At 38.8% G+C, this 14,278-nt stretch overlaps 1 protein-coding gene across 1 annotated transcript in view; it reads right to left on the minus strand.

Annotated features, from left to right (window-relative positions):
* Window positions 1-2,441: 2,441 nt before the first annotated feature.
* Window positions 2,442-14,278, minus strand: part of ZRANB3 (zinc finger RANBP2-type containing 3) — a 215,719-nt gene continuing 203,882 nt past the window's right edge. Inside the window, exons 18-21 of the mRNA XM_046657892.1 lie at window positions 9,187-9,297; window positions 7,724-8,126; window positions 4,705-4,836; window positions 2,442-2,789 (exon numbers count right to left, since the gene is read on the minus strand). Coding sequence (XP_046513848.1) covers window positions 2,691-2,789; window positions 4,705-4,836; window positions 7,724-8,126; window positions 9,187-9,297 — 745 coding nt within the window. The 3' untranslated portion in view covers window positions 2,442-2,690. The remainder of the gene's footprint in view (window positions 2,790-4,704; window positions 4,837-7,723; window positions 8,127-9,186; window positions 9,298-14,278) is intronic.

Here is a 14,278-nt window from a genome sequence, read left to right on the forward strand (position 1 = left end):
GTCTTCTTTGGAAAAATGTCTATTCAGGTCCTTTGCCTATTTTCTAATAGAATTATTTGGTTTTTTGCTATTGAGTTGTATGAGTTCCCTACATACTTTGCATATTAACCTATTTGAATATGTGGTTTGCGAATATTTTCTCCCATTCCATAGGCTGTCTTTTCATTTTGTTGGTAGTTTCCTCTGTTGTGCAGAAGCTTTTTAGTTTGATGTAGTCTTACTTATTTATTTTTGCTTTTGCTGTCTTTACTTTTGGTGTTGAATCCAAAAAAATCATTGCCAAGACTTATGTCAAGGAGCTTACCATCTATGTTTTCTTCTAGTCGTTTTATGGTTTGAAGTCTTAACACTCAAGTCTTTAATCCATTTTGAGTTAAATTTGTGTGTATGGGGAAAAGAGTGGTCCAGTTTCATTCTTTTACATGTGGCTGTCCAGTTTTTCCAACACCATTTATTGAAGAGACTATCCTTTCTCCATTGTATATTCTTGGCTCCTTTGTTGAAAATTAGTTGAATATATAGGCATGAGTTATTTCTGGGCTGTCTACCTTGTTCCATTGATCTACGTCTCTGTTTTTATGCCAATACCATGCTGTTTGATTTCTATAGCTTTGAAAACATAGCTTGAAATCAGGAAGCATGATGCCTCCAGCTTTGCTCCTCTTTCTCAAGATTGCTTTGGCTATTTGGGGTCTTTGGTGGTTCCATATGAACTTTAGGATTTTTTTTTATTTTTGTGAAAAATGCCATTGGAATTTTGAAAGGGATTCCATTGAATCTGTAGATTGCTTTGGGTAATATGGACATTTTAACAATATTAATTCTTCTGACCCATGAACACAGGATATCTTTCCATTTGTTTGTGCCTTCAATTTCTTTCATCAAAGTGTTCTAGTTTCCGTATACAGATCCTTCACCTCCCTGGTTAAATTTATTCCTAAGTATTTTATCCTTTTCAATGCTCTTACAGCGTTTTTAATTGATCAGAATTTTGAAATCTGGCAAAGAGAGAGACCATCTTCATGGGTCATTTCACCTCAAACCATCATACAGTTCCTACATCCGAGAACTTTCTCTGTAGAATTACCACCTTAGTTTGATCTAAAGAGTAAGCTCCACTCAAATCTGACCTAGTTAGACTAAAGTCTCACTTGCAAACACCCCATGCTGGAGGAAAGCAATGTGCCAGCTTCTCAGCTCTGAACCGTGAGGAATCCTAGGTTACCCTGGCAATGAGGCAGAAAACGGCCAAGAGCCTGACCAGCAAAGCAGAAAGGAGGCCAAAGAAAGCCCAACCTAATTTATAAAATAAACAACACTATTTGACACATACAATGAAACAGTTATAAAGTTAATAAAATCTCTGGACGGAAATTTCACAATTGTATAATCTTTCTAAAAACAAGTCCTCTACATTATAAAGCACACGCTATGGATTAAAATTGGAGAGTGCTCAAGCTAAGGAGGTTTACATCAAACAGTATTTACAAATGGGCCTTTTGTGAATGCAATTCTTTCTTGGACCTGTATTTTGTGTAGTTCTGACTCTTTGCTCTCGCGATTCTGACTCATTGCGGGATTATGCCCTGATTTTGTTTCATCACTCTTTTATTTTTGAATATCAATTATACTTTAATATTACAATTATATTTTTTAACATATATCTCTATCTGATCATGCTTTACTATAAAGAGTTTTATCATCATCACCCCTTTTAAAAGGGGTACCATGAATATACTTTTAATAAGACAGGATTTTAAAAACAGAAAATGATAACCAGGAGACAGGGCGCTTTGACCATAAGCCTAGTTTTATGCATTAAAACAAACTAACTAAAAAATGAAGTTTTAGTGGCATTTTACATTTCATGTTTTCAGTTTTTAAATATTTTTAACAATTACTCTACCCAGAACTCCCAAATTGTCCACAAACAACATAGGTCCAATTAGTTTATTTTCAAAAGCATCTTTTCAACAAAGACACTGGCTAAGAAATTAAAAAGACAACACTCAAAATGTGTACCCCAACTCCATTTTGGAGGCATTTAGTGAACAAGAGTTTCTCTTGCATACTAAGCAGGCTGATCACACTTGGCCCAGAATTCCTGAATAATGATGATTTGCCCTCAAAATTTCCCTTATGGTTTTGCAATGTTCCATTTATATACACAGCAGTCCAGAACCAAGACTAATCTAGCAGTATTTCTCAAGTAATTGAGAGTATATTTTTCAAATGTAATCTATGTATAATACCATGATTAAGGTACAGCTGGGGAAATGAAAGTTTTTTTTGAAAGATTTTATCTTTTCCCTTTTTCTCCCCAAAGCCCCCCGGTACATAGCTGTATATTCTTTGTTGTGGGTCCTTCTAGTTGTGGCATGTGGGACGCTGCCTCAGCGTGGTCTGATGAGCAGTGCCATGTCTGCGCCCAGGATTCGAACCAACGAAACACTGGGCCGCCTGCAGCAGAGCGCGCGAACTAAACCACTCGGCCACGGGGCCAGCCCCGGGGAAATGAAAGTTTAACAAAACTTTCAAAAGAAAAGCATTTACTATGAAAAGGGAAGCTGAATTCTTGATTTTTGTTCTGCAAATTTTTACTCAGAAAATATTAGACAAACGTGAAAAAAAAATGTGCTGAATTCCTCCACATGTAAACCATTTGTCATCCATTCTAAGTGTTTTATACTTCATTTCTTTATCAAAAACCGTGTGATGTCTGATCCGTGCTTTGATGCTAGAGATTGTCTTCTCACCTGGCTTCTTTCCTTGGCTTGTCTGGCAGTTCTCTAAAAGTTAAAAAATATGCACGTGTACACATGTTAGGAAAAAAGTACTGGTTACAGAAACTCAAAATTTTGTATTCTGTTAGTGTGGGAAAATCTACACTATCACCACACCCATTTCCTAGTCTTTGCCATTAGGGGCGTTACCAAACTGCAAGCAGAGGACCCCAGTAGCTCTGGGACATGCCCTGAGGTCCTCGGTTCACTTAGGACCAGATGCTGAGGAGAAAACACACAGCTTTGGGGGATGTCTTGCTAGCCAGTGAGACCATGAATCCCTCATTTGGGGACCAGGGGAGGCCATGATTCTCCTCATCCATGTGGGAACTTGTAAGGCATCTTGGTATTTCCCCGAGTGCAGTGCGTGTAAGACCTGTCTGCTTCCTGTTCTCTGGGCTCAGAGGCCATTCCCAACCTAACAGCCTAGCCAATGCAGAAAAACAAAATGAGATAGACCAGAACTAGACTCTTCTGCTGCTCCCACAAATAAAGTTTTTCATGAGAATCTGAAAAAGTGATTACAGAGGGGCGGCATTTTCTTTTGCTATATCTTAATTCTCCTGTAGGTCTTGAATGTGCTAATATGCACAGCTGAGAAATCAGATAACTTTCTTCTCAACTGAAGTCTATGTACCTGTGAAGTGATCAAGGTGGAAGAGGTGGGGAGAGAAAAGAGGGTTAAAACTAAAAACAAAAACCCCTGCCTCTATGATGTGATTCCATTTACGTAAAAATTATGTTTGTGAAGAAATTGAGGAATCTACAATATTAAAAGAAGACTAAGAAAGTCCTCATACCATATGAACATTGGTAACGGATCTGAACAGTTCTCAAAAGTGTAAATACTATTGATTAGCATTTTCAAAAACATCTGGGTCTTTAGTAAACAAAGTAATGGCAGACCATTCTTCTCCCATCACATTAGCACTAATTAGTGCAGTTAAATGGGTATTCTCCTTCACTGATGGGTGAGAGGAGCATAACTGATTTTGTACAAACCTTTGGAAAACAGCTTGGAGATAAATTCCTATAGTCTCAAAAATATTCAAACACTTGACTCAGTGATTTTATATCAGAGAATCTATCTTAAGGAACGACCTCAAATGTAAAAAACAGTAAATATACCAAAAAAATGTGCTTGGTAGTGTTATGTATAAGAACAAAGAAATGTAAGCAACTTCAACGTTCACCACTATGGGAATGCTAAATAAACTAGGTGGAGATCTACTCAATCGACTAATATGCAGCCATTTTAGATGATAAACATTATGAATGCTTAAATCTTGCCATAAGTGAAAAAGAAAGTTGGATACAAAGTTGCATATTGAGCATATGCTTCTTTCTAAGATTATCTCAAGAGGCAGATCCTACTCCCTCTAACTGCCTGTTAAAAATTCATCTTAGCTGATAATACTATGTCACTGTTTTCCTTTTGCTTTAAACAGCAGGTAATTGCCCAAAGATGCGCCCAGGTGACTGGGTTTCATACTTTGGCCAGCAGTGCACTGTTGCATGTTGAACTGAGTTGGTCCTAGAGATAATTTATTAATGTTCTCAGATATTTCAGGACATATTTGGCTGTAGATACAAACATATGCCACGGCCCTAATTCACCGAACTTCTGGTTTGAGGGTCCGGGTCTCTTCCAGACTGTGCAATATGCAAGTTGTATTCGTTTTGTTCTAGGTGGTGGTGAAAATTCCCCGGTCCTAGAATGAATTAAAAGGGAAGCAGTTTCTCTTCCACCTGTGACTGAGAACTTACATTGGCCTCAAGAGGAAACTCAAGGGTTAGGTGATGAATCCCGGATCCCAGACCAGGGATACGGATCCATCCACATAATCTTCCACACTGGTACGCACAATTTGCAATGTGAAGTCCCTGGATGGAGTCAAACATGCCTGTGAGCTTCACTGACCTCTTTGTGACAGATCGTGCAGAGAGTCTGCAGGTTGTCCAGGGAGCATTGCCCTCCTCCACTGGACACTGGCTTGATGTGGTCCACCTGCCAGAAATGCCCTTCTCCTGGGTTCCTTATCATTTCATTAAGCTGCAATGAGAACACAAGATCAGCAATTTCCGACATACACTGTGGTTTTACGTTGTGCCATTATGTTTATACAGCAAAATCACTGGGAAAAATACACTAGGATGGCTTTTTATAGCTTTTATCATGAGTAGGAAAAATCCCCTAGCTTAGCAATTTGAAAGCAATAAAATATGTTTCTGAAAAAGTTTGTTTCCCTTACCTAACTCATTTTGAAAAAATTATAAGCAAGTATAAAATACTAAGACTCCTGACAGATTGGGAAAAATCAGTTCCTTCTGCACCTTTGAGCTAGTTTTTAGAGTCACTAAAACCAAACTGAGAAAAGAATAAGAACAGACTAGAAATTAAAACCTTCTGAATATTACTGACTCAGACAATCTTTAACTGTTGACCTTCAATGCAATTGTTACTACACCAGTGACAGTTTAATATTAATATTAATAGCTATCACCTGAACTTTTATGCTATTCACCTGGGAGCCTGCCAAGTCACATGGACTGGAATGAAATTTCTAGAACAAACCTCTGTATCTTGCATATTTGGAATAAACAAAGATGTCCATTGAAAGTGGCCATTATTGAGGCCAGTCCACATATACACACTTTATATTTAACTAGTAATGACCCACATTAGAATGGGACGTATTTTAACATTTTACCTGAGGTGGTAAAACCAGCTCACTGCACAGCAGTGTAGTTGTTTAAATACCACAAAGACGAGTGTGAAAGTTGTTTTTATTTCCTTGGTGTTGGACAAGGAAGAAATTACAATCAACTTCATGGCTGCCGGCCAGGGAAACCTGTGACATGGTTCCAGAGCCCTTGTAAGGAAGCTCGTCAGGCCCACGGACAGCACAGGGACCTGATCACCAGTGTCTGGACCGAGAGGAGCCCAGGAGCCAGCGAGCTTTGTCCAGCTGAACTTTGTTACAGACTGACTCACTTTCTCTTCTGTATTGGACTTCCCAACTTCTGTTAGAAGATATAAATAGATTTTTATTTTTGAGGTTGGTATTGTTAGAAGCAACTACAAATGGCAGTCTTGTGCATCAAGCAAATGGCACATTCTTAGAAAAAAATCCATTTTGGTCCTGCCTTTTGTAACCAATTCTTTTTTGCTGAGCAGTCTCCACTCTGACAGACTTTATGATCCAGAAGCCTCTTTGTTCTTCCCAGTAATACTATGGCAAATCACTGGGGGTCAGTCTTCAACATCCTAAATTCACCTCTTGAAAGACTCACTCCCTCTCCGACTGGTCCTCCCCTCTCTGAGCCCCGGGGTGCTCCCTATTCTCTGTGTTCTTGTTTTAGATGTATACTATGTGACTTCTGCATCCTGGACAGGCTGCTTTCAAGATGTCCTTGAGTCTTTTCATTGTGCGTCCTCTGGAAGCCTCCACACTCTGGCAGCAAAAAGAAACTGGAGTCTGGTGACACCTCTGGGATGGGTACAACATGTCTCTCACCAATTAGACCAGAAGATTTTTCAGGAACTCTGATTGTCCTTAGGGAAATAGTATATTTCCCTAGCTCTCAAAGTCACACTAATTTATCTTTGCAGAAACGCTTATTAATTAATTCTGTCATAATTCAGCAATACTAGGTAAATAAAAATGTATGATTTGACTAACTGGCAGGAATTTATCCAATATTTTAGTGGGCAGTGTAGCTCAGGAGTGATTTTTTTTTAATTAAGCACAATACAAAATCACTTTTTTTTTTTTTTTTTTTTGCTGAGGAAGATTCACCCTGAGCTAACATCCACTGCGAATCTTCCTCTTCTTTTCTTTTAGGAGAGCTGGGCCCAGGCTGCCGAACTGGAGCCAAACTTAATCACTATGCCACCGGGGCTGGCCCCTAAATTATACATTTTGCTCTCATTTGAAATTTATAACTGATTAGAACAGAACATTAGAAACCCAACTGAGTTTTGGAAATCAAGTGAATACTGATAATAGTATGTTAAGAATACTGTTTTTTTTTAAATAAATTACATTTTACAGTGGGATGAACATGTATAAGTTTCCTTCTCATTGTAATGAACTATATTTTGGGGGTTATCTGTTTGCCACATATTAACATCATGAAAAGTAGAACAACCAGACCATAGGTGTCCTTAATGCAATGTACCATCTGTTAAGATCTCTTCCCAAAATAATGTAATCATAATCTGATTAAACCTCTAGATCTTATAACCATTATCCAGGAAATCAGGAGGATAGAGAAACATGTCAGATAGCACCATGAGGATACAGGGAGACAAATCCAGAATGTGGGAAATCCTACAGGCAAATGATCCAATTTTTTAATGGTGTAAAAAAAGGGATGAGGTGATATAGATTAAATGGAGCATAAGAGACGTAATGACCAAATGCAATGTGTGGGTCACATTTTGATCCTCATTAGAACAAAGCAACTGTAAAAAGACATTTTGAGACAATCTGGGAACCCAAACTTACTGGACTTAATGGACTTATTATAATTAAGGAATTATAATTGTGTTGGGTGTGATAATGTGTATTGGGGTATGGGATTATACTTAAAAGGAGGAAAGACAGAGAGACAGAGAGAGAGAGGGAAGAAGAAAGTCTTTATATGTGAGAGATACATAATGAAAGTATTTAAGGGTGAAGTAAAACCTTGTCTGGAATTTGCTTTAAAATAATTCCAGGAGAAAAAAGGAATCGAGGTGAAGGGCAGATGAAAATGAAGGCAAATGTTGATAACTGTTAAAGTTGGTGATGCGTATATGGGTTCATTATTCTTTCTACTTTTGTATATATGTTTGAAAGTTTCCATATTAAAAAGTTAAAAAAAGAAAGTTTGAGAATCAATATTCATCACTCAGTACAATGCTGCCTTCTCTCTGTCCCATGATTATAATTTACCTGTTCTAATGGGAGCTTTGAGGTCCAGGTAGTATCCAGAAGATTCTTCCTCTGACCTTTAGGGGCATCTCTCAGACGTAAAAAGAGTTCTTGTGCATTCAGATTACAGAGCTGACACACACCGTGTTCAATTTCAAATACTTTGGCTCGCAGGTAACTGTTATGAGATCGAATCCAAAACTCCTCCTGACATCTCAGAGAGCAAAAGCGTGAATCCCAAGCGTTGGCTTTACACTCTTGCCTAGTTTGGCAAGTGGGTTGCTGACAGCGAAGGCAAAGGGGATTTCCTTCATTATCCACAGCTTGCAAATAGCCTTTGGATGTAGAAGGCTCCACAGTGAGATCAGCTTGGGCTGTGCAGGGATTTAGAAAGGGGACACAGGCTCCATCTTTAAGAAATTTTCTAGAATTGAACAAAACAGTGACTAGGTAACTAAAGAACACTGATTCTAGTCTAAATAGTCATTACTTTATATAAAGGTCTTCAAAATTTCTATATTGATAATCAGTAAACATGGGGCCCACAGATTCTGTGACTCAGTGTGGAAGTAAATAGCTGTAGTCAGCACTCTACACTCTATGCCAAGTAAAAGAAAGAATGGTGTGTTAAAAAAAATTTATCTTGAATACAAATATGCTGCCTCTCTTGGGAATTTAGATGTCTTCAAGTTAATCAGACTGTGAGACATCTGGAGAAGTAGGAAAATGGGAAGACAGAAAATGCTTCTTGAGGTTGGGAAAGGAGGCGAGTGGAAAAGCCCAACTAAAGTAGTGGCTGTCGTGCTCTCTACATGTGCCGGGTCACACACCTCCACAGGACAGAGAGGCCATTAAAGTCTCCCATGCACACTTTCTTCCGGCTTCTGCTGCCCTACAGGACACAGAGTCTTCACATCCATAAAGTGACAGAACCAGGTAGCTAACAGCGTCGACAGGAACCACAACAGTAGACTTGCTAAACAGGTGCCTCCTCCAGGTAAACTCAGTTGATAAAACGAAAATTAGCAATGAAACCTGATAGGACATGAGCTCAATTTGTTAGAATAAAAGGAAAAGGTACATTATTCAATTATGTTGAAAAGTCCTACATGGGAATTACAACAGCTGCTTTGCCTATTTCCATAGCTGTTCGTTCGAAGTGTTAAAAGAAAAACTTCTTATGACAGAAAAAACTCAAGATGGGGAGGCAGAGCCCAGATTTGACCTCAAGTCTCCTAGCATCTAGTGGCCTAGGGCAGGTCACTTGGTCCACCTGGTCTCAGCATCCTTCCTCATCTCTAATTTCTAAGGTGAGGAATCATGTGCCTCACAGGCTTGCTAGGAGGATTCAAGAGCTACTCTATTGTGAAAGCTTTGTGACCTGTCAAATGGCCAAACAAAGGTGAAGTATTACAAAAATGAATACACAACTTTAAAGGAGTGGTCTTAGTCCTTCTATACTCCACTGGTAAATAAAACCTTACTTTGTGGAAGAGTCCCACGGCCTGGGCTCCTTTGTGATCAGACGGACATGGCCCCCGTCACTCTTCACCTTGTCCATCGAGGCGACAGCAACATCTTCTTTGGTTATATATCTAAAACAATTACACATTAAGTAGATTTCCTCTGTCCTATAAGAGTTTCTCTATTTCATGTTCGCACTGCTCCTTGCAAATCCAACCGGAGAAAAAGCAAGATACCAGTCTCTTCACTGTGCTAATACTAAAGTTAGGGAATGGAATTTTCTCCCTTTACATTGGTCTCCACATGTGGGAAACACATCTCTTTGTTCCAAATTAGTTTTCTCAAGATTTATTTTTCTAAGAAATTCAAGAGCTATTCAATATCTTTTGGATCAATTTTCACTTAGGGATAAAAAAGGAATGGATGTAGGAATAAGAAATGATCAAATCCATGCACAACTGACAGCCTTCAGTAAACAGCTTGCCAAGCTGTGCAGAAAATCTCTAATTGCATTTTTACCTCCCTCTTGGCCTTTTCTTCAAGGCTTCTCAAATCACCTTAATCAGCTATAACAGTGTATCAGCGAATTCGGGTGAAGTGATTCTCTTTTTAGTTAATCAGGTTCAATCACATCTTCTATAATCTCAAGGTTGTTCCCACTATCATTGGCCCACACAGGGGTTATGGAATCTTCCACTGAAAGAAAGCCACTCTTGATGTGGGATTCAGAATCTTATAACACAACACCATCAATACCACACAATGGTTTAGGGACTGGAAGTAAAGATGAAAGTTATTCCAATTAAAGGTGACAGGGGAATTTAAGTAGGTGAAATGCAATTAGCCAATTAATTCCTTCTAATTAGCATGGCCCAGTTTCTCTGGTAGTTATACCTATTGTAGTTTTTTTCTTAATTCATTTAAACATATTTTTCTTCATATTTTTAAGTACTTCTCCATTCAGTAGTCTGATAATAAAATCAGAGCTAAATCACAATGGAATTGTGTAATTGTAGGTAAAATTTTAGAAATGTGCTCTTATGTTGTTGAAATAGATTTAATAATTAACAGATTTTCTTTTTACAAACTATTTTATTAATTTTTTGATTAGGTGATACATGCACAAATTTAAAAATTGAAAAGGCAAGCAACAGCGTATTTGGTGAAGAATCAGGACCCCTTCCATTCCCATCCCTCTTGTCCCCCTCTCCCTCTGCTGCCAGTTTTTAATATATCCTTTGAGAAATAGTTTATTTTCTCTGTGTATAGGTTGTACCATTTATTTATTTATCTCTGTATTTTTATTGACATATAACTCACATACCATAAAATTTACCACTTTAAAGTTTACAATTCAGTGCATTTTAGTATATTCACAAGGTTGTACAACCATCACCATTACCTAATTCCAGAACATTTTCATCAACCCCACAAAAAACCTGTCCTCATTAGCAGTTACTCCCCATGATACTTTTTATTTTTAAAAACAAATGGTAGCAGAATATACACACTAACCCTCACCTCGCTCTTTTTACCTGAAAATACATCTCAGAGACCTTTCCCTATCAGTACACACAGGGCTGCCCTATTTTCCTAATGGTTGCATAGCTAACCAGTCTCTGATTAATGAGCATGTAGGTTGTTCCAGCCTCTGCTACCACAAACAATGTTGTAATAAATATCCCTATACATGGTATTTTCTACACATGAAGTAGACATAGAATAAGTTCCCAGAAGTAGAATTGCCGCATGAAAGGTCTTGGGTGCTTTAAATTTGGATAGATTTGGACACATTGTTCTCCTTTGGGTTTGTACCAATATATGCGTCCAGCAGCAATGAATGAACGAGAGCACCTGTTTCCTCACACTTTCACTAGCACAAGGTAAGTCAGTTAAAAACATCACTGCTGGGGTTGGCCCGGTGGCACAGCGGTTAGGTTTGTACATTCTGCTTCAGTGGCCTGGGGCTTGCTGGTTTGGATCCCGGGTGCAGACCTATGCACCACTTGTCAAACCGTGCTGTGGCAGGCGTCTCACATATAAAGTAGAGGAAGATGGGCATGGATGTTAGCTCAGGGCCAGTCTTCCTTGGCATAAAAAAGGAGGAATGGCAGCAGATGTTAGCTCAGGGCTAATCTTCCTCAAAAAAAAAGAAAAATCACTGCTAATGGTGATATGTAGTTCATTATAGCTTTAAATTTGCATTTCTCCTATTAAGAGGAAGAGTGACTAGCTTTTCATGTATATGCATTTCCACTTGTGTGGCTTTCCTAAAGCAAAAAGGAAGCACAGTGAATTCTTGAAGAATTCTCTAACTTGCTCTTTTAGATCCTAAACTTCCCCTCTCCCCCCATTTCTTCAACCATTTTATTCCCTTGACAAAAGCTCTTTGCTGAAGTAGTTCAGTAGATTCTAAGTGAACTCAAAAGCTTCCTTGCTTTGAGGGTCAAGGGGACATTAAGCCTTGCCTCAGGTATTATTCAATGTTTAGAAGCTTCGAAACCTAATTCAGTACTTTAAAAAATGCTGAGGAATCTATTCAGAGATTTAAGAACTAAAAATAACCTTTCCTACAAGAAGTTTAAGCACAATTTTTTGGAAACCATGAGAAATAGATCAATCAACCCCAAAGTGAGTTGTTGACAACTTTTCAAATGGAGTTGTGAGTTACCAATATTTAGTTTTCCATTGAGGTTTGCTAGGAAGTTCATGTAAGTATACCAACTCTCAATAGGATTATGGTAAATCTCAATTTTGACAAATAGGGAAGGGAGAATGTAGCCTACTAAAGTAATTCCTGGATAGGGATGGGAGCAGGAGTGTGCATTGGAAAGTGGCCCAAATCCATGAAAACAATGCTGGGCTATAGGCTGCTGACCTGTTTTGGAGATGAGTTGTGGCTAGAGGATAAACAGTTGGCATCCTAAGGCTCCAACTGAATCAGGCCTGCCTCTGACAAATGGGAACTCACTTAGGCACTGAAACCATGGCTGATGGTCTTGGCTTCCATTCATATTTAAGAGTGAGCTACTCAAAAGATGACTGCAAAGCTGTAAGCTTGAATGGGACCTGAAAACTGGTGGATGTCACTGGAGGATAATCTGGTTGGAGATCTAGCCATTGCTTTTGGGGGAATTCCTAAACATCAGTATCTATGCGTCTTTATTCTGAGACCATTCCATTTTTTTCAGAGATGAATCCTCTAATCTCCTGCCTAGGAAGTAAAATGTGGCTGCTGGTATTCTGGAAACTGAGCAAAGAAAGTAGTCTGGGGAGTGTCAGTTTCTAACATAATGCATCTCCCTTCATCTCCAGTAAACCTGGTGTTTCCAAGACTGGCGCCTCTCTGGTTCGGTTTCTCTAGAAAGTAAACTGGTAGGACAGTGGGAGGGAAAGGCACCCAGTTCTAACTGCTCCTCATACAGACTTCAATCAATCAGTGCTGTTGTGCAGCCCCATCTTTCACACCTGCTGTCAGAGACACACAGTTACTCCAATTTACTGAGGCTCACTCGGTTCTACAGCAGGAACCAGCATGCTTCCTCAAAGCATCCCCCCCAACTCCCCCGCAGGTACACAGCTTTCCCTTTCATGGCTCTACTGGGTCAACTTCCCTGGAGCCCTCCCTCTCTGTGCTCAGTGACCAAGGTCTCTAGATCTCCCTCCTTAACACCTCTCTTCATTCTCTTTCCTTCATTCCCACTGCTAATGCCTTAATATAAGTCCTCACTGTTTTTTTCCAGGTTTACTATAATAGTCTTTTAACTTGTGTGGTAGGTAGATTTTAAAGATATTTCCCTAGGATTCCTGGTATTCAATCAATCACTCGTTAGGTAATGCTATAAAAGGACTTTGCAGATGTAATTAAGGTTACGAATCAGCTGACCTTAAGACAGGGAGTAATTCTGAGCATGAGAAAGATTTGACACACCACTGCTAGCCCTGAGATGTAGGGACCCATAAACTTGATCTAGAAAGAAGCTTCTAGAAGATAAGGGCAGCCCCCAGCTGGCAGCCAGCAAAGAAACCTAAGTCTTACAACCACAAGGAACTGAATTCTGTCAACAACCTGAATAAGCATGAAAATGGATTCTTCTCACACTATCAGTAAGAGCCCAGCTGGCTGACATCTTGATTTCAGCCTTATAAAATCCAGAGCAGAGAAATCAGTAGAGTTAACTCAGACTTCTGACTTATATACAACTGTGAGATAATAAATTTCCGTTGTTCTTTTTTCTTTTCTTTCTTCCTTTATTTTTCATTTTAAAATTTCTGCTGTGTTAAGCTGCTAAGTTTGTGATAATTTGTTAACTGCAGCAATAGAAAACAAATGCATCTTGTCTCCCCACTTTGAGTCTTGTCCTTTCAATCTAATCTTCCAATTGCGCCAGAGCGAGCACTTAAGAAACAAATATAATTATTGATTCTGCTGCCTGTTAACACAAGTTTTATCTTTAATATATCATCTTCATATAATTTTATAAAGAAAACTGTGTATCTGACTTTGGTTTGTATAGATTTTATGACTTTTGCTTTTTTTGACTTTACGACTCAGTCATCTTTCTCAGGTGGTTCTGTAAGTGGTCCATGTCTGATGGAGAAGAAACAATGGGACACGTCTAGAAATGGCTAGGGTGGGCTGTAAATTCAGTTAAGAAGGGAATTAGGATCATGCAAAGAGAAGACCAATGCTTCAGCTAAGACTGTGGTTACAAAAGTGAGAAAATGGAGAGGACTGGAAGAAGTATTGAGAAGAATAAAATAGGCACCATGCTTTTTGTTATATATGTGTGCGTATATGGATGTGTGTGTATGTATATGGATAAATACACACATATATTTAACATGTATATTCTATATAAAGTAATACATGCTTGTGGAAAAAAGTGAACCAGTACAGAAGAGTTTAGGCAAGAGTACAAAACTGGCAGCTCACGGATAAATCCAACTAGCCAAACAGCTTTATTTGACTCATACAGTATTTTATTTTTAAATCTGAATTTGCACGACTTCAGTTGGGTTATGCACTTTCCAGTCTGCCAAATTTCCACCCCCACCCCATCCTTGCTAGTTTTACACTTGATCTCATTTGTTCATTTATGGTTCCTGATT

This window comes from Equus quagga, chromosome 4 (genome assembly GCF_021613505.1).
Source record: "Equus quagga isolate Etosha38 chromosome 4, UCLA_HA_Equagga_1.0, whole genome shotgun sequence".
Taxonomy (NCBI): domain Eukaryota; kingdom Metazoa; phylum Chordata; class Mammalia; order Perissodactyla; family Equidae; genus Equus; species Equus quagga.